The following is a 20,189-nucleotide window of genomic DNA, read 5'->3' as shown; positions in this document are numbered from 1 at the left end:
ATGATTTTCAAAGTTTAACCTATTTTATTCCCTCTAAAACTGTATAGAATAGTTTGTGTGAACGGATCTGAATCAAGAGAAAACAAGCTGAAATTAGTCAAGAATTCAGAAACCATATATTGATTACTTGATTATGAGGTTAAGAAGACTTTAATTGCTTCAATTATCGTTGTTGTTTGTTAATTTCTTGCTTCTGTGAGAACATTGGCATGCACATGCTCTCCAAGTTCTGGTTTAAGGAAATGTAAAAAAGTGGTGGAGGGAATATTAAAACGATGTTCACAGGTGGATTCATGGATAAAATAGAGATAAGAAATGAGGTGGCGAGATTTTTTTTATTTTTTCAATTATTTTTTTCAGTTTTATTTTAAATTGATTTTTTATTGGATGAAAAAAAAAGTGTCGATTCGATGTTGGTGTGAAATAAGCTGCAAATGGAGAATGATATTTACAAATTGGTTTGAAACGAACGTCACAATGTGAAAAAGTTTAGAAAAATGATTCTTTTGACCTCCTATAAGACAAAATACTCCCATTTTGCAATCTATTTTAATAATAAATATTAATAATTTATATTAAAATATAATTAAAATAGCAATATAATAAAATATAAAATGGGAATAATTTTTTTAGTGGTTTCAACATAGCGAAAACCCAAAGGTTTAACCTAAAATACTACAACTTTTATTACCAAAAGCACATTTAGCAATACTGCAGTTTAGAAAAAAAAAAAAATCCTATGGATAAGCATTTAAACCTCAATATCACAAATATGAATTTTTAAATAGATGTGAGTATTTTTTACCTGAATGTTTTTTTTTAATTTTAAGAAATTCATATTTATAAAGTTCATGTTAAAATAATAATTTTATTAATAAGGAATTATGGTATAAATATTTCATTAGAAATTATATATATATATATATTAATCAGAAAAATATGTTGTTTATATATGAATGTGTTGAAGTGCATTCGAGATGATAATATGAGAAATGTACAAAAAAAACTATAAAAATATAATAATTAACGTAAAAGAAAATTGAGTAAAAATGGGATTAATAAAAAAATGTAAACATATATAAAACATTTCCTTTTTGTTTTATAACAGTAGAGAAGTTTTGCTGGATTATTACGAAACTCGTAACTTTCTTTTTCTAACACAAATGATATAAAATGTTTATTTGAGTTTAATAAAAGAAACATATTTTCAAAACAGTTTTTTAAATATTTTTTATTTTCTAATTTTTATTTAATATTTTTATCTTGATAAAAAATTATTTTTTTCATTTAATTTTTTTATATTTACAATAACTACATTTTACTTTTTATTTTTTACTTCCAAATGAATTTATAAATTACAGTAACTAAAAACTAATAAAAACAACACAATAATTTAAAAATAATTAATATCATTTTAAACTTTGAAACATATAAATATGAACAATACTTTAAAAAAAAATCTGATTTAATTCAACAAGTTTTAGTTTTCCATTTTGGTGACGTGTCAAAACTCTTTCGTGAAGTTAGTGTACAACATGTTTTAAGGGAACAGTTGTTTTAGAATATTTAATATTTTTTTCTTCTCTCTGTATACTTTCATAATTCATTATATTTATATATTTTGTATTTTATTTTATTTCATCAAAGTACACAATAGGACTTAAATGATATACGTACATTAGCTTGGGGCTACGCAGTCCTATTAAAGTGTTTGTCACTCTAAAAAGATTGAGCATGGTAGTTCTTGATTTGCACAATAGCCGCCTTTTCTGAACCTTACCTAAATAGTATTACCCCCTTGAAGTAGGCTTAACTACCACTAGTACCTTTTTATTTTAGATAAAACTAGTACTAATACTTTACTACAAGTGTTTTAATTTCAATTAAAACCTTTTTGAAACTTTTTTCCTGCAAATTTTTAATATATAGTCTAAATAGTGGATATACATATTTTAAGAGAAGAAAGTGTAATGAAGATTGTGTAGATTAAAGATAAAATTTAATTAAAATATATGAAAATGACCATCATTATCTTAAAAGTGGATTTTGTTATCTTTTCTCATGGTGGTGCTTGTCATGATATATGACTGACAACCCACAAACAACAAAAAGAAGAAAAAAAGTTAGTGCTCGTACTTCACATTGGGTGGATCATGTTGAACACTAACAATGCCAACGTATCATGAGGGATTTGAAGTTTCCATCTTAACACGTTTTTAACGTAGATTCTCAGAAAGAATCTAAGTTTTACCTTTTGGGTGCATTCATTGCCAACATTCTTCCTTTATCTGTAGTCAGTTTTAAATATTTATCCTCATAGTTTCCTTCTAACACTATACCGATGCTAACCCTCTTTCTCTCGATATATATTTAGGTTTCATCTTAGTGAATCAGAATTACGATTTCCTTTCTTTTAGTACTGGGCTGCCTTGAGCTTTAGCAGTTTAAGTGTGTTCGAGATGATGATACTTCAGTTTGTTTGTACGTTTCTTTCAACCAATTAAAAGTGTTTAGATATTACTTTAATTTATTAACTGATCAAGACTTATAATTTCTCCAAAATTTCTATATTTAAGTTGAAAATAAGTTAGTTTTATCTTATAATTAACTTCATTTTTTTTATATTGTTTTTTAGAGGTAGCTATGAAGAACTTTGTTCAAATAGATATTTTGTAAACTATGAGAATTTTCTTCATATTAGTTATAAATTGTAAGTTTTCCTAGCTAATAAGGACATGTTTAGACCAATTTCTCCATAAGCTCTTCTAAGAAATATTTTTTTTTATAAGTTAATATTAATTTATGTATGTGTTAAAAAAGTTAATCTTAATTTACGTATAAGTTAAAAAAAATTAATATTAATTTATACAGAATATAAAAATAAAAAAACAAAAAGTTATAAGAGAGAGTTTTTATAAATTAATTTATGTATAAACTAATTCTAATTTTAAATTTTAAATTTTTTTCTTTACTATTTTTTGAAATAATTCATCCAACATATTTTATAGTTAGATGTTGATTAGTTTTTTTTTTTTTTACATTTTCAATTTTTATTTTAATTCATCTTTATCTTTATTTTTTTATTATATTTAGGATAAAATCTCAGTCCATTTCTATTTCTTTGTATTTTTAATTAGTATACTATCCTCGGTTGTTTTTACTATTAGACTATTTGGTTCAATTGTTTTTATTATCTGTATTATTCAATTTCTTATTTTAATAAAATATAAAATCTCTCAATTCACTTAAATTTTCCATACATTTCTTCAAATCCCTAATATTGATGAGTTATGAAGTATCCAGAGTCTAAGATATAAGTTTAGTTGAGAAAAAAAAAACAATAGAAAACAAAATTTTACAATGTCAAACACATTGATTATTGCGAATTAAAAGTATAAATAGAGCAAATAAATAACATTTTAATCATTCTTTCTTTCCTTGAAATACATTTAACCCAGTTTTTCATATTAGACTGTGTATTTTAGATTGTTACATTTTATTTTAAATTTTAATAAAACATTTTATCTCATGGAAAATATTGATAAGTATTAAAAAATCAGGGGAAAACTAAAATTATAATTTATTTATTTTGGATTCTTTTAATGTAATGTAATATATATATATGTACACACACACGCTGGTTGGCACGTAAACGTGGTCCTTTAAGACTATTAATAATGTAAAGTCTCTGGCCTTATTATGAAACAAACAATGAAATAAACTTGAACAAGGTCAAAGCAAACTTAAACGAAGGTCTATACTTAAGCCTTGTATTTCAAGAACAAGTTACTCATCTACATTGGAAAAGTATGCAGAACTTTTTTTACGAGGAATATAACCATTTTTCAATTATGATAATTTATTAGTTTGACTTTTAACAACATCCAAGGTTTGACTTTTGCATGATACCTATATAGTTTTTCTTTTCTTTTGACATAGTTGGTAGATTAGTTTTTACAATGTGATAAAGAAATGTTCATTTTCATACCATAAATATATATGGAGAGCGCGAGAGAGAAAGAAGTGTGAAGTGTCAAGTATCTTAGAAGTATTTGGTACGTATATAATTGACCTCCGCTACGATAGCAAATTAATTTAATTTATTTATGCAACCATGGAAAGTGGAAACTTCCTCGAAATTTCCATGCCAAAGGCAGATGAGCCAAGCAGCTGACCAAACCATTAATTAGTTAATAATTGAAATTGATAGACATCAACCCCCCATCGAGACAGAAAATGTGAGAAAGAGAAATAAAATAAAAAGGCAGTTGGTATGTACTGTTGTACAACCTATGAAAATGACATTCCTGTTCTTTAGCAGTGTAATGACATGTTTGGTTTAGTAATGAAGAAGTGAAATATGATATAGTTTCTAGGGTATTTTTTTTGGGCAAAGAATATAGTTTGTAGGTTATTTACTAATGAGAGGATGAAGAGTGAAGGAATTGAAAATAAAAAATAGTAATTTAAATAAAAGGTGAAATTATTTGAATTAAAAAAGAGATAATTTTATTTATTGTTTTTGTAATCATTTATTATTTTTATTGTAATAAAAGCAGAAAAAAATTGTTTCTATATACTCTTAGACTTGTCATTTTTTGTTGAGTTGAGAATGACTTCAAACGCGCTTTAGACGCGTCTACTTGACTTTTCCATTTCAACAAAGCCACAACAACACAAACAACACCAATGTTACGAAATTTAAACAACCTTTGAATTGAATTTGCTTGCAAATGTAAATTGTCGCCGAAATTTCTGCTGCTGTATTGATGTCAACGATGGCGGATGCCAGTCCATGAAAGTAAATATTTCCTCTAAAAGTAAACCAAGGTTTACCCTGAATACTCCTTCTCATTGATTAACAGTTAACGAAGAGTTTAATTAACATTTTTTTTTCAATCAATCAATTATTGTCAGCCAATTTATTCTATTCAATAATTTCTTCACAAAATTAGCGATACAATTACAAACATTTGTTTGCCAGATAGTACTGGTTTGTGTCTTCACCGCCAGGAATAAATAAATACTTACCTCTTATGCATTTCAAATTTAATCATGTTTAAAGATGATTATTCTATATCAATGCATTATTATAAGAAAAGTTTATTGAAATAACTAAAACCATTTCCAATACATAATTATAATCATTATAAAAGTTCTCACTTGGAGGATGATGTAATCTAAAAAGGTTTAAAATTTAAGATTTAAAGTTTTAAACAACTGAGTTATAGAAATAAATGTTATTTTCATCTTATAAAAGTTATCCTCACATTAAAATATAATAAATTATTATAAAAATTAACTCTTGTATTGAAACAAAACTTATAAAAAGTCTTAAGAAATCTAATGATGACTCCTTATATATATATATATATATATATTAAAATAAGTTTTACCCATTTTTCAAATAAGTTGAGAAGTTATAAATTAAAAGACAAAGGTTCAAGAATATATCCCTTGTAACTTTGATAAATATTTTTACTATAGTAAGAAGATAATTTCTTATGAAGATGAATACTACAATTTTTTTAGGAACTCAGGTTTTCTCATATTTTTAGATTTTTAGGGAGGTAACTATACTGATAGATTAGTTTCTTTAGGATTGGTTAATAAACTTGAGTATAATAGTATAATAGAAAGCTGTCTTGATCTTGATTTCTTTATAATAGTTACATAAACTCCTCATATTTTGTTTAGTTTAGTCTCACTTGTCTTTGATGTTCTCTTTATATTTCTTTGCATTTGCATAAGTTTAGTTTAGTTTCTCATGTTTGTTGTTTTATTTTTCTTCTATGTAATGATTCATATAATGACATATATGAATGTTGAGATATGGCCATGAGATATATCAGATTTTGTAGTTATGCTTAACAAAACTTTTATAAAAAAAAAAATACTACAAATTTTTAACTTAAGATTTCCTTTCAAAACTTCCTCTGATATTCTTTTTATTTCTCTCATCTTTTATATTAGCAAAATCATGCAATTTACTTTTCTGTAAATGAAAATATATTGCCAATCAGGATATTTGCACTGCAGTGTAAATGTGTAATAGCAACTCTTGATAATCTTGGCTATAAGCTGTGTAAGATAGCTTAAATAAAACATGATTTAGTGAATTTAAATTCCATTTGCATTTCAGTTCGGTTGAAACAACATTTTCCGAGTGATTGACAGATAAGGGTATGTTTAAGAGAAAAGAATATGAGACTCAATTTAACACCTTCTCCAAGTTACATCACAGTTGAACTCATATGGCCAAACCATCTAATGATTATGAAAAAAAATGAAAATGTCTTTCATTTCATTATTCACTTACATGTTGACACATTAATAAAGGGATTTCCTCCATTCCTTCTGACAAAAATTATAATAATGATCACTCTGCATTATGATTAACCATCCTTTTACAAAGTGAGGCTTCTTGAAAGAATTCTCCTTAAACGTTGTCAAAATTTTATTTCAGCACTCATTTCACGAAATACCATTTCATGTGATAAGATGTGTGACGATATTGCTACCTTTTTGGTACATTGTCAGTTCTCAGTTACCAATTTTAATACACCATATTTGACTTCCTTTGTCAGGAAAAATTTCGAATTGCTCTCTATGTTCAAAAGGCAGCATTGCATTTTATCGATGGTATGGTGCTCCAATTTCAATAGTCAAAGTTCTTATCACTGCTTTAGAACTTATCGCTTTCTCTTTATATGTTTTCTAAGCTAAACTGGTGTTCTGTTGTAGCTGGTAATCGTGTTGAATACAAGCTATCGAGTGAGGTGAGAGACGCTGGTTTTTGTATTCATCCAGAGGAGATTGCTTCTATTGTTCGGGGCCATGATAAGAAGATCTTAAATAATATTGGTGGAGTTGAAGCCATAGCAAGGAAACTGTCAGTTTCTGTGGATGGAGGTGTCAGCGAAGAGAGTATAAATAGCCGACAAAAGATTTATGGATTCAATCGTTATACCGAGAAACCTCCCAGATCGTTCCTGATGTTTGTGTGGGATGCACTGCAGGACTTAACTTTGATCATTCTCATTGTTTGTGCTGTAGTTTCTATAGGTGTAGGGATAGCCACTGAAGGGTGGCCAAATGGAACGTATGATGGTGTGGGCATCGTCCTCAGTATATTCTTAGTAGTCACTGTTACAGCTGTCAGTGATTACAAGCAATCCCTGCAGTTCAGGGATTTGGACAAAGAGAAGAAAAAGATATTTGTTCAGGTCACTAGGGATGGGAAAAGGCAGAAGATCTCAATTTATGATATAGTCGTTGGTGATGTTGTTCATTTGTCAACTGGAGATCAAGTTCCAGCTGATGGAATTTTTATATCAGGATACTTTTTGCTTATTGATGAATCGAGTTTGTCAGGTGAGAGCGAACCAGTAAATGTAGATAAAGAAAAACCGTTTCTTCTCTCAGGAACCAAAGTGCAGGATGGTCAGGGGAAGATGTTAGTTACAACTGTTGGAATGAGGACTGAATGGGGAAAATTGATGGAGACTATTAACGAGGGGGGAGATGATGAGACCCCATTGCAGGTTAAATTAAATGGAGTTGCTACTGTTATTGGTAAAATTGGTTTGGCATTTGCCATTCTGACATTTGTGGTGCTGACCATAAGGTTTGTGATTGAAAAAGTACATAAAGGTGAGTTTGCCAGCTGGTCTACGGATGATGCAATGAAGTTACTGGACTTCTTTGCTGTTGCTGTGACCATAATAGTTGTTGCGGTTCCTGAAGGATTGCCACTGGCTGTGACACTTAGTCTTGCTTTTGCAATGAAAAAATTAATGAATGAAAAGGCTCTTGTAAGACATCTTTCTGCTTGTGAGACTATGGGTTCAGCTAGTTGCATTTGCACAGATAAGACAGGGACACTCACCACTAACCGAATGGTGGTTACTAAAACATGGATATGCGAAAAAGCAGTGCAGATAAAAGGTAACGAGAATGTAGAAGAACTGAAAGCATGTACACCTGAAGGAGTTCAAAACATCCTTTTGCAGGCTATATTTCAAAATACTTCTGCTGAAGTAGTTAAGGATAAAGATGGAAAGGACACAATATTGGGAACCCCAACAGAATCAGCATTATTGGAATTTGGCTGCCTTTTGGGTGCTGATTTTGATGCCTATGCCCAGCGTAGAGAGTACAAGATACTCAAAGTTGAGCCATTCAATTCAGTCCGAAAGAAAATGTCTGTGCTTGTGGGTCTTCCTGATGGACGGGTCCGAGCATTCTGCAAAGGTGCATCAGAAATAATATTAAAGACGTGTGACAAAATTATTGATTGCAATGGGGAAGTTGTTGATCTTCCCGAAGAGCAGGCAAATAATGTCTTTAGTATTATAAATGATTTTGCCTCCGAAGCTTTGAGAACTCTTTGTTTGGCCTTCAAAGACATAAATGAAATGCATGAGGAAGCCAACATTCCTGATAGTGGCTATACTCTGATAGCATTAGTAGGAATCAAGGATCCTGTACGCCCTGGAGTTAAGGAAGCTGTTCAAACTTGTATAGCTGCTGGAATAACTGTCCGCATGGTTACTGGTGATAACATACATACAGCAGAAGCTATAGCCAGAGAATGCGGTATACTTACTGAGGATGGTGTAGTCATAGATGGTCCAAAGTTTGGTGACCTGTCTTCTGAGGAAATGAAGAATATCATACCTAGGATCCAGGTTCTTTTCTCATCTCAAATTCTGTATTTGTATCCTCTCTTGAGATGCTTGACTTTTCTTTTGTACTTGATATGGTTTCAGGTGATGGCACGATCCTTACCGCTCGACAAGTACAAGTTGGTAAACAATTTGAGGAGTATGTTTGGGGAGGTTGTTGCTGTTACTGGTGATGGAACTAATGATGCTCCAGCACTGCGGGAGGCAGACATTGGACTTGCAATGGGCATAGCAGGAACTGAGGTTTGTATCTCTTGTTTACTAGGTCGCAGTTAAGCGTAGTCTTAGTTTTTGTACAATTGTCCTGCATTATGTTTAAGATATAAATTGTCAACTTCTATTCCAGTTGCGTATTTATTTTTTCCTTTACCAGACCTGGAGGTATAATGACTCTAATAACATTTTTTTGTCCTTGTTCATTAATAACATCTACAGGTTGCAAAAGAAAATGCTGATGTCATTATCCTGGATGATAACTTCACAACTATTGTCAATGTTGTCAAGTGGGGACGTTCAGTATATATAAACATTCAAAAATTCGTGCAGTTTCAATTGACAGTTAATGTTGTTGCTCTGGTTATCAACTTCTTTTCTGCATGCATCACAGGTTTATTGGTTAATGGAATTTGTTTTTACTTATATATTCTGTTTTGTTTTTTCAAGCAACATCGGTGATAGTCTTTCTTCTTTCAGGATCTGCTCCACTCACGGCTGTTCAGTTGCTTTGGGTCAACTTGATCATGGACACTCTTGGTGCATTAGCCCTAGCAACTGAACCTCCTAATGATGGACTTTTGAAAAGACCCCCTGTTGCAAGGGGAGCAAACTTCATCACCAAACCTATGTGGAGGAATATCATTGGTCAAAGTATATACCAATTAATTATCCTTGCGATTTTAAATTTTGACGGGAAGAGGATCCTCAGAATTAGTGGTTCGGATGCAACAGAAGTGCTCAACACTTTGATATTCAACACCTTTGTATTTTGCCAGGTACACTCTGCACGCATCATGTCCGATTTGTTGGTTATATTTTATAGACTCCAAACATGAGAAATTCCGAACATGGATGCTAAAACAAAATTTCAAACCTGTTGAAAGAAGTGGCGGGATACATTGTTTTGCCTTTATTTAGCTTGTTGTTTTTCCTTTCTCTCTATTTTCAGGTGTTCAATGAGATAAACAGCAGAGATATTGAAAAAATAAACGTATTCAGAGGCATTTTCGACAGCTGGATATTTTTGTCGATAATTTTCGCCACTGTAGCATTTCAAGTGGTGATAGTTGAATTCCTTGGAACGTTTGCCAGCACCGTGCCTCTAAACTGGCAATTCTGGGTACTAAGTGTGTTAATCGGAGCAGTTAGCATTCCTATAGCTGTTATCCTCAAGTGCATCCCTGTTGAAAAAGATACTACCAGTAAGCAGCACCATGATGGTTATGACGCATTGCCATCTGGTCCCGAGCTTGCATAAAGTGTTCGAAAAGTATATATGGTCTCGTTTTCCTTTTCTTTGTTTTTGGATCATCAACATTTATTTTGTTTTATTTTAAACATTGTTATTGGGAAACTAACCTTACAACAACTGGATGAGCATTGACAAGAATGCCTAGCATTTCTCCTCCTAGTGTATTCTGCTTTTAAATGCTGTCATTTTTTACAGCATTGTAATTTTATGTAGTTTTGTAAAGACTTGATACTATATGGAATTTCTAGACAAGACAAAACATACAAGGGTCTTGGAAATGAAATGATTGAAGGCAAATATCAATAATAGTCCTCTCTGCTTGTCCTCGAATAGAAAGGCTCCTCAAACAGCTGGTTTGGTTCTAACAAGCAGAGAGGACTGTTGTTGATATTTGCCTTCAATCATTTCATTCTCAAGACCTTGGATGTTTTGTCTTGCCTGCAAATTCTGTATAGTATCAAGTCTTTACAAACTACATAAAATTACAATGTTGTAAAGAATGACAGTATTATAAAAGCTGACAACACTGGTAGGAGAAATCAGCAAAGCAATCCGGATAATGTCTTCATGTAAAAAATTATAGTTCTCGTAAGTATTCATTTGAAAATATTGTTATGCAAATCTCTAAAATACCTTTCATGGCCCTTGTTACCGGCATGACAAGGGCACAATGTTATCTGATACCGAACAAGATGATGATTGAGAGCCTCTCATTATTCGCCGCTGCATTTGAGCAGAATTTTGACCGTTTGGTTTGTAATACAAATATCTCGACACCTAATGACGTTTATATTTGTTGAACAGAAACTAGATAGTCCTCGAACTATATTCTGAGTAGTGATTTTTGTACTGTACAATATACTTAAAAGTTTACAGCATACTTTCATATGCCTTACCTTGGAGTTTATTTAGTTCTGAATCTATACCCTGCCATATACAAAATAAAGTGTGTTTGATAGAGATTATATTTGATGGAGTTAAATATTCATACATTGTTTTTAATTTATTTCTCTTCAAATAATTGGGTGTTAACACTTATTGATTGACATCGGTTACATGGGTGTATTCTTCATTGAAGAGAATAATCAATGATAATCAGAATGTTCATTTTTTGATGTGTGGCTTTGTATTGGTAGTTTTTAATAGCAGTACATGGTAGTTCTGTGTTCTTCTTACTTGTGTTGTTACTCAACCACAGTTTTGTTGAAAAGGAAGAAAGATAATATGCATAAAACAAGAGAATTAGAAGAAGTGGTTGTGTGCTTTCCTTATCTCTAAATACATCTTTATCTTTAAACTTCATCATCAAAACACTACGCTTTAGGCTTGAGCATTTTCAAGTCTTCAAATCTAACATTAACTACAAGTCATCAAACAACTTATATTCATTCATAAGTTGACGAAGCAACATTCCTAGAATTACATCATCGGGTAAATACATAAAGACTTTTTAAATAAAGAACCTTAACTATTTGATGTACAAGAAACAAAACTTTCAAAGATTTAATATATCAACAATTCTAATATGCACATTAATTAATTCAAGAAAAACTTCCATTCTATTTTATCCTAATTTTTCAAAAAAAATAATTTTAACTCGTAAATGAGATATATTAATCGAAGCACCCTCATTAAAGATTAAAAATGTTCAATTGTTTTGGATCAACACATTTGACTGACTATAAAAAGCAGCTCTAGTGACAAATATAGAAATAATAGAGTTTTACACTACAAAGAAGGTGAATTGGTATAAAAAAACTTTTTCCAAACAAGTTTTCCTCCAATATTTTTTCTTGATTCATTCAACCACAATAATACAAATACAATTCGTAATACCCTTAAACATAAAGATATATAAAGAATAATATAAAAGAGATGAGAGATAAAGAAAGAAAAAAACACACACTCCAAAAATTCTAATACATATTGGATTATACTTTAACTTACATATAGTTTCAATCCAAACAACCTGAGTTAATTTTTCAACTATTCTTAAATGTCAAAATAACATACACATTTAACATACATTATAACACACTCAAGAATGTAACTTGAAAACCTATCCAGGTACACATTAATAATGTATTATTAATACTAGTATTACTATTATAATTACTACTAGTACTATTTGTTACTACTATTATTTTTGACGCATTAAACTAATAATAATAACAATAATAATTATTATTATTTTTATATATACCTATGAGCTTCATAGTCATATCCGAAACTAGAAATTAGATTAAACAGGTTTGAAGTGGACTTTTATTAATGTGTACATTATGCTAACCAATGGCATGTATGCATTTGAGTGATTATTCGTTTGATGCCAGCAGATATATTATTAAAATTTAAGAACGATTTGTTATATTTTTTGAAATTCCCTTATAGTTTTGAGATAGAAATAGGTAGTGAGACATTGTTGTGGTCAAAGTGAGCATAAGAAAAGGGAGAAAATGTACGTGATAGATAAATATTTATGTGGTAGATACAACAGAATATGAGTATAAAATCACTTCCCTCTACTCCTACTCACGTTACAATCATTCTTCTTCATATAATAAATAACTACAATAAAATACACCAATAAGACAATCCCTCAATCTTCTGCCATCTTCATCTAAACCTTCTTTTTGTTTCCCCATATGCAGCCACTCCCATCACAGTAATTGTGTATCCACCCATGCCAACAACAGTCACAGGGTTTCTGAATAGCAGTATTGAGATTACCACAGCCACTGCCCCTTTTGCATTGCCTAAAACCTGCTTAACATCATTTTTACACCCTTACTCACTATATCAATTGCATCAAATAACAAACCACACTTTCACATTAATATTAATTGTTTTTTTTGTTTGTTGTTTCCTTCATTCTGGTTATTATAGATTTATCTTGTAATTTTCACCTTATTATTCACAAAATAAGCTGCTCAATGAAGTGGACTTTCATAAAGGTTCTATATGAGGGCTCCTCTCACACCTATAGGAGTGCATAACATTATGGATGAACTTCTAGTGTAATTTCTGTACCTAAGTGTCTCCCACACCCATATGTACACAGTTACATACTTGTGAACGAATTTCTTATGCAATTTCTATATTAGTGTACCTCCCACACCTCTATGGGTGCAAACACAGTCCTGTGGTTGAATCTCTTATACAATATCTATACTACTGTTCTCCCAATATCCATTTGGGAGCAGTCACAACTCTGCAAGTGAACCTCTTATGCAATTTTTATACCAATGTGCCTCCTACACTCTACTGGGCGAATATCTGATGCAATTTTTATACTAATGAGATTATCAACCTCTAATGCAATTCCATACTGGTGCACCTCCCACTCCCCTATGGACAAATCTCTCATACAATTTCTATACTAGCACGTCTCCACAACCAAATAAGCACAACCGCATCCTTGTGGGTAAACCTTCACGCAATTTCTATACTCAAATTTGATGAAATTAGGTGCACAAGCATTAAAAAGAACATTTATTAATTTGGACTCTTCCCGTGCCTTTTTCTAGTAAATTGAAAGAAGAAGAAAAAGATATAATGGTAGATTCTACAATTTTACGCTTGTAATGTGCAGTAATCAACAAACAACGTACAAAATAGACTTATTTTGTGACTTAAATGGTTGTGTTTGTCCAGTACCATAGCCTAAAAATCATAGACTAGGAACCACAATTCTATTTTAGACCATGTAAATTTGAATCTAATCTTAAACAGTCAAGACATATAGTTTAGATAAAAGACTAAAGGTCCTTTTCAGTTTTCATTGATGGTTTCAATGGTTAAAATAACCTGGTCTTATTCTTGTAGCTTTTAACTAAACATGTTTCATAATTCTAGTAGTGACAAAGAGGCAAACCTGGAGTGTGAGAGCACTAGTATGTTTAGTCACCAAGAAGTTTGTTAAGTTTGCTGCATATGCTGTGATAGAGTTTAGCAAAAGAAGAAGCCACATAGATTTATGGTCCCTTGCAAGCGTCATTGTGACATCTACCACATTGGGTTCCATGATAAGAGCTGCAGGCAACAAAACTAGGATTGCGATTGGAGACATGTACAGGAGCAAATTCATTGAGTTCAACTTTTCCCTGTTAAGTTGAAGTGGAAGCAACATTATGGTAACAGCTAAGAAAACGGCTTATTCAGTTCTGGTTAACTAAGTCCAAGAGGAATTACAACTTCTGGTAATTGTCATACTAATACTGTTAACTTGGAGGAACATAAAAGTTTCCACTACTTATTGCAAAAGGAAATGATAAAAGTTATTGCAAGTTGTGTTTTAAGCACAAATAATTTAGCCAGAGTTTGATAGTTAGAAAAAAGGAACTGTTAGCCTTGATGTATGAAAACTAGTGAATGCAATAAGTAAAGGCATGACAGTGTGTGTTTACAATAGAGTGATGGTTGATCTTTTAAGAAAACAGAATCAATTTATATAGATAACAAATGAGAAATATTATAATATATAGGTCTAAGGAGTCTTGGGAAGCAGCAATATCCCTATAGCCAAAGGCAAAAACAGAACTAGATCTCAGTTTAAAAAAGTTTAAGTTTTAATCACACAATAAGTTAAGTTCATTCACAACTCTTCCGATAAATCTAACTAATTCAATGGCTTGAAAAAATAAAAAAAACATCCAATATTTACCATACAAACAATTTGAAGGATATAGAAGTATTCATTATATATATATATATATATATATAAACAATTGTATAAAAAAATGCCAAGAGAATAAGAACTTCCAATGGTTAACTAAACCTCTGAAAAGTAACATGCTGTTACCAATAACTCTCAGCAAAAGTTGGTTATTAGTTGGGTTGGAAATAAAAGACAAGTGAAAAAAATGAAGAGGCACAAATGATGGACACAGTCTGCTTGTATTCAAATCTAAAATCATCAATCATTTCAATTATAATGAAGAAAAGACATTGATTTTTAATTAGTATTGTCATGTTTTGAGTGCTTCCAAGCTAAGCTATAATTTTTTTTCCGAAAGTGTAGAGAGAACCACATCTCATTGAGATGCTGACTGTTTAGAGATAGTATATTTAAGAAGGGAATTTATTACTAATTTTGAAGCATTACATAAACAAATAGTCCGTATAACTAAGAGGGCTTGCCCAATAAGTTTCAATCAGAGACCAATAAGAAAATGAAAAGCAAACTCACCCACATTACTAAAATGTAAATAAGTAGAATGCATTAAAAATATCTAGAAAAAGCATTAGAAGAGCTTCTCTACTAGAAAAAGCTCTATATTTCCAGTAGATAAGCTCACAACAACACTTTTGACTTGTATCCAAACAAGTCCAGACATGCTTAATTACACGAGTTGGTGAAGAGTACCTTGTTTTTGGGTGTAGTTTGCAGAAAAAAGTGAATTTGAATAAGTTTTCATTTTTTTCTCACATATCCCAGATGAAGAGGTTAGCTACTTTTTTCTAGTGTAAAACTTAAGCGAAGCATACCAGCTTCACAATTTTCCATTGAACAGTTACAAACCAACAACACCTATAAGGAGCTGAAGAATAAACACTTATCAGCCATTAAAGCATTGTTATAACATATGTTCCTGAATCAACAATTCACATAACTCAATATTTTCCGCAAATATGATTTAGGAGATTATCACTCCACAACCTTGCTAATGATCAATCATTAGTTGCAAAAACCTTGATTGACGCATGTTTATCTATGACATCACCGATCACACTTTCCAGCTTTTTTATTAAAAAAAACTAAAATATTATATGAATTATGAGTCATGACATCATATCTTCACACACAGTAAGTTAACAACTTCCTTATACATCCTTCACTGATTGGTTTTCAAGAAAAGTAAGTTTCCACAGCCATCTCATTAATGCACAAATTATGGTTTCAAATGAGCAAGGTGAAGGGAACCATAATGGTTGTAGATTTCAGTAATCTCAGATATAATTTTCAGCTGGATAGCTGTTGAAGTTAGATGAAAAGGAGAAAGTTAGAAATACTAGCTACGGGTGTAGAATATTTTACCCTTCAGAAGAAAGTAAAAGGCCCTGAAGGACAGACTTGAAAGCTCTTGCAGCAGTTGCACTTAGGCACATAATGAATCCAAATAAGTGAAACCCTGGCTCACCCTGTAATCACCAAGAAAATCTTGTAGCTCCATAGAAGCAAAATGAATAAACATGGAAAACAGAAAGGAAAATATGCAGCAGGCAGATTCAAAGGAACTACTATTACTAGCCAGTCATACATCAAATTAACAAATTATATTGGGTGTGCAATACACAGAATGCCAAAACAATTGAGAAGCAGATAACTAAAAAGACCCTAATTCCTGACAAGCATTAGGGGAGCTATCATAATCGTATATATAACCTGATTAAATCAAACAAAAATCTGGCTATCTGATATAAGTTAATAAACTAGAACGGTGCAGATCCAAAAAGAAGAAAGAAAAAAATAACAGAGAATAATGTCAAGAAGCACCATTTTCCCAGTGTACTAAAATTTGAACATTTATTTCATGTTAGAGAGAGAAAATCAGGAAAGGAAAAAAAAATAACCCTCCCATTGCCATTGATTTGCAGTTCTTGATAAGTTGAGATCTCGTTAACTTCCAATACGGTAGAAATTCATGAAAAATAAATTCCTTGTAATTTTCAAACAATCGCAGATCAACTAGATCGCAGAAACAACCACAACCCAATCTGCCCAACACCACTTCAGATCTGGAGTGACACATGAAATATTAAGCAGTATTGACATGTCTTCATAGTTACACAAACACCCTTCACAAATCAATATCAATCAAGGTCACTATCCCAATCTCAAAAGGAAACGCACACATACACACACTCGTGATCATTCAGAACATTCAAATACAACAAATCAATCGAAATCACTGAGATTAAAGAGAACCGAACATACCCCACTTGCAATGACAACCCCAGCAACAACAGGAACAAGGGCACCATAGGTAACCCAGGCCTCTCTCTTAAGGGTGGCCAAATAGGCAAAGACAGCAGTGAAAAAGGGTGTGGTTGCCCCAACCGCCTGGTTGAAGGACACAGCGAGGTACCTGAGGGAGACGTTGCCACCCACCACAGAGGCACAGAAGACAAGGCTCAAAGTTGCAATCTTCATGAACTGGGACCTTGATTTGATCATCTGCTGAGGCACCACCTTGAAGAACACAATGGAGATATAGCTGAGAACAGCACAGGCTGACATGTGGCACATTGTGAGGAAGATGGGGAACTTGAACCCATAGTTTGAAAGCAGGTACTTGTTCAGAAGGATCACACCAATGTTTGAAGAGTACCAAAGTGTCACCAGAAAACATATGAAGAGATTCTCCTTGCTGTTGGAGGACATTGTCTTCCCGTTCTTCCCTCCACTCCCTCCTCCCTGGATTTCCAAATTTTCACAATATCAATAACCTCTCATCATTACATTCTCAATACTCAAAACAATAAAAATAAAAAAAATGAACTTTTATTTATTTATTTAATCTCTTTTTGTGCTTTTCTCTATTTCTCGACTTACCCCACTTTCTTTCACCGTGGCCTTGGCTTCATTTTCAAAGGAGGCTTTGGATCTCATGCTGTAAGAACCATGTGTGCTCATTGAAACTTTTTGTTGGTATCTTTGCTGTAGATGGGTCACACACCCTGCTTTTATCTAGTTTTGTGGACTAACAATAACAACAATGGGGTCTTAAATTTTAATTGTTCTCTGCCATCCCATTCAGCATTGGTGATCATGAACGTTGGTTGAAAGCTTGTGGAATAGAATTAAGTGGGATTTTGTTGATGTTATTGCTAATGGTGTTGTACCAAATTAGAGAGGAAGAACCATTTATAGAAAGTTTTTTGTTTGACATTTTCAAGGAACCACTCAAACAATCTTATGCTTAGGGTTAATAACACTCTCTCTTAACCGATCATTCTGCTCACGTTTTAAACACTAATAAAATACCATCCAACGCACAATTTTAAGATATTTTTCTACTGAATTCCGGTTGCTTCAAACATAAAGCTTTCATTTTTTTCCCATATTTTAACTACATTTAATAAAAATTACTGCAAATGTAAGAAAAGTAAGTTTTTTTTTTATTCTTGGAATAATAGGAGGTGACAAAATTAAAACCACAACCCTAATATCCAAAACAAGAAAGGGTTGCGATGCGAATGCGAGGAGCGGTGAAAAACGACACGTTAGGAATAAAACGACAAAGATCCGAGTGTCGTATGATGTCATTTTTCTTTGATTTGTGTTCCAAACGCAAACTCTTCCATTTACCATGACGAGTCTCCACCGACACTCATGCCAAGGGATTTTCATCCAAATAGTATACAGATATTAACATTAAAAAAGTTATAAATAAATATTAATTTTTAAAATAAAAAATAATTAATTATTATCTAAATTAGATATTATTTTAAAAAATAAAATAATTATTAATAAATAAAATAATGTTTATTATTAATAAAATTTATAAATTACTTTTTAAATTAATATCTAATTAATTAACAAGATTTTAATTATCATGAAATAAAATATTTGATAACTAATAAATATTTGAAATATATGAAAAATACAACCATGCTTACACTTATTTGGCATACAATTTAAAAATACATAGATTATGGTTTATATTGATTTATTTTAAAAATTTGGTTTATACAATTTTTTTTACAACTGTCACTTCCTTTGTCAGTGTGTGGATTTGAAGCATACATGATTTTGCAAGTTTTTTGGAACTTCTAATGATGCATAACAAACACATGTTGTGTCGTTTTAAGATAACACACAATGTGTTTACTAAATATTTAAGGTGTTGTACTATTTTTGAAACATATTCATTGTTGTTTAGTTAATGCTGTTAGTACTATTTTTGGCATTTGACTATTAAACTTTTTAAGAATTTTATTTTATTTGACTGCCATTTGTAACGATTAAGGAAACAATTTTTTTTTTTAATTGCATCCTTAATTTTCATTTTATATTTAATAATATATATGCATTTTGTTGTAATGTAATATGAAGAAAAGACAAATAAAAAATCTTATTACGATTTTATTAAGAGTAAACAATTGTACTATATTTCTTAATATTTAAAGAAAATCTTAAACGGCACATCTAAAAGAAAAAAATATATTAAATATAATAAATAATACTTTTAAATACTAATATAATATATTTGCTTAATATCTCTGGTACTAAATAAATTAAATATTAAGTACTTTTTTAGTCTTTAAATATTTTAAAGAGTGTTAAATAATTATTAAAAATATTTTGAAGAATGTAAAATTACTTTATTTTATTTTATTTTAGTATATTTGTTGTTTTCATGTGCGAAATATTCATCAATTTTTTAAGAAGGACTTGATGGCAATCTATAGTAGAAAAGAATCTTCTCATTTATAAAATTTGAACTTAAGATCGTATTATTTCAATAAATGTTGAATTTATTCTTCTTCTTCTTTTTTGAAACATTCACTTGCAAAAGTCAATGAAAATGTTGCTAAGTCATCAATGCCTAAAAGAATTTAATACATCCTTACAACTAACACTTAATAATTCCGTTTTGTTATCAATACATGTTAGATACATGTTTTAATGACTAAAAAACTTCAAAAAATAATAAATATTTAACTAATATTTTTATTGTAGTTAATACTGATTTGAATTAGATAATATTATTAATTTTCTATTTTTTTCTGAGCTATTTACCTTTTATTTATTTATTCCATAACTAAAGTTTATTTTCCTTTTTTTTTCCTATGACTCCCACAATATATATTTTGATACATGCAGCATTTCTTTATAGCAAAAGTTAAAACTTAAATCTTAACATCATTTCTCATTTCCATCACATCTATAAACAAATATGAATACTTTTTTTTCATTCTTGTGTGTAGTTGGCTTAGAATTTTGTAACATTTTGTTGGTAAATGATTTTTAGTAAAGAGAAGCTCGCAAGTTTTATGAGAATTATGTGAGAAGAAATGAGTTTTCAATT

General features: G+C 30.8%; 2 protein-coding genes across 2 annotated transcripts; one reads left to right on the top strand and one right to left on the bottom strand.

Moving 5' to 3' along the window:
- The first annotated feature begins 5,812 nt into the window (after positions 1 to 5,812).
- LOC137814022 (calcium-transporting ATPase 4, plasma membrane-type-like) lies at positions 5,813 to 11,050 on the top strand. Its single transcript, XM_068616543.1, has 6 exons — positions 5,813 to 6,642; positions 6,745 to 8,690; positions 8,772 to 8,930; positions 9,123 to 9,294; positions 9,381 to 9,679; positions 9,853 to 11,050. Exons 2-6 carry the CDS (start codon positions 6,996 to 6,998, stop codon positions 10,159 to 10,161), a joined length of 2,634 nt encoding a protein of 877 aa, XP_068472644.1. The 5' UTR covers positions 5,813 to 6,642; positions 6,745 to 6,995; the 3' UTR covers positions 10,162 to 11,050.
- Positions 11,051 to 12,595: 1,545 nt separating this feature from the next.
- Positions 12,596 to 18,123, bottom strand: LOC137814021 (UDP-URONIC ACID TRANSPORTER 1-like). The gene is made up of 5 exons (XM_068616542.1): positions 17,711 to 18,123; positions 17,093 to 17,572; positions 16,193 to 16,296; positions 14,030 to 14,258; positions 12,596 to 12,918 (listed from the first exon to the last, which is right to left on the bottom strand). The coding sequence occupies exons 1-5, from the start codon at positions 17,789 to 17,791 to the stop codon at positions 12,772 to 12,774; spliced, it is 1,041 nt and encodes a 346-aa protein (XP_068472643.1). The 5' UTR covers positions 17,792 to 18,123; the 3' UTR covers positions 12,596 to 12,771.
- Between the last annotated feature and the right edge of the window lie 2,066 nt (positions 18,124 to 20,189).

The sequence above is a fragment of the Phaseolus vulgaris genome, chromosome 1 (assembly GCF_000499845.2).
Source record: "Phaseolus vulgaris cultivar G19833 chromosome 1, P. vulgaris v2.0, whole genome shotgun sequence".
Classification (NCBI taxonomy): domain Eukaryota; kingdom Viridiplantae; phylum Streptophyta; class Magnoliopsida; order Fabales; family Fabaceae; genus Phaseolus; species Phaseolus vulgaris.
Note: the sequence above shows the minus strand (reverse complement) of the source record. Positions and strands in the feature narration are given on the sequence as shown.

Bases quoted from the DNA above. Each gene is read 5' to 3' on its own strand.
- LOC137814022 (XM_068616543.1), top strand. From the start codon at position 6,996: ATGTTTGTGTGGGATGCACTGCAGGACTTAACTTTGATCATTCTCATT. The intron at 8,691-8,771 runs GTTCTTTTCTCA...ATATGGTTTCAG, and splicing joins ATATCATACCTAGGATCCAG to GTGATGGCACGATCCTTACC. The intron at 9,295-9,380 runs GTTTATTGGTTA...TTCTTCTTTCAG, and splicing joins CTTTTCTGCATGCATCACAG to GATCTGCTCCACTCACGGCT.
- LOC137814021 (XM_068616542.1), bottom strand. From the start codon at position 17,791: ATGAGCACACATGGTTCTTACAGCATGAGATCCAAAGCCTCCTTTGAA. The intron at 17,573-17,710 runs GTAAGTCGAGAA...TTGGAAATCCAG, and splicing joins CCACGGTGAAAGAAAGTGGG to GGAGGAGGGAGTGGAGGGAA. The intron at 12,919-14,029 runs GTTTGCCTCTTT...GATGTTAAGCAG, and splicing joins CTAGTGCTCTCACACTCCAG to GTTTTAGGCAATGCAAAAGG.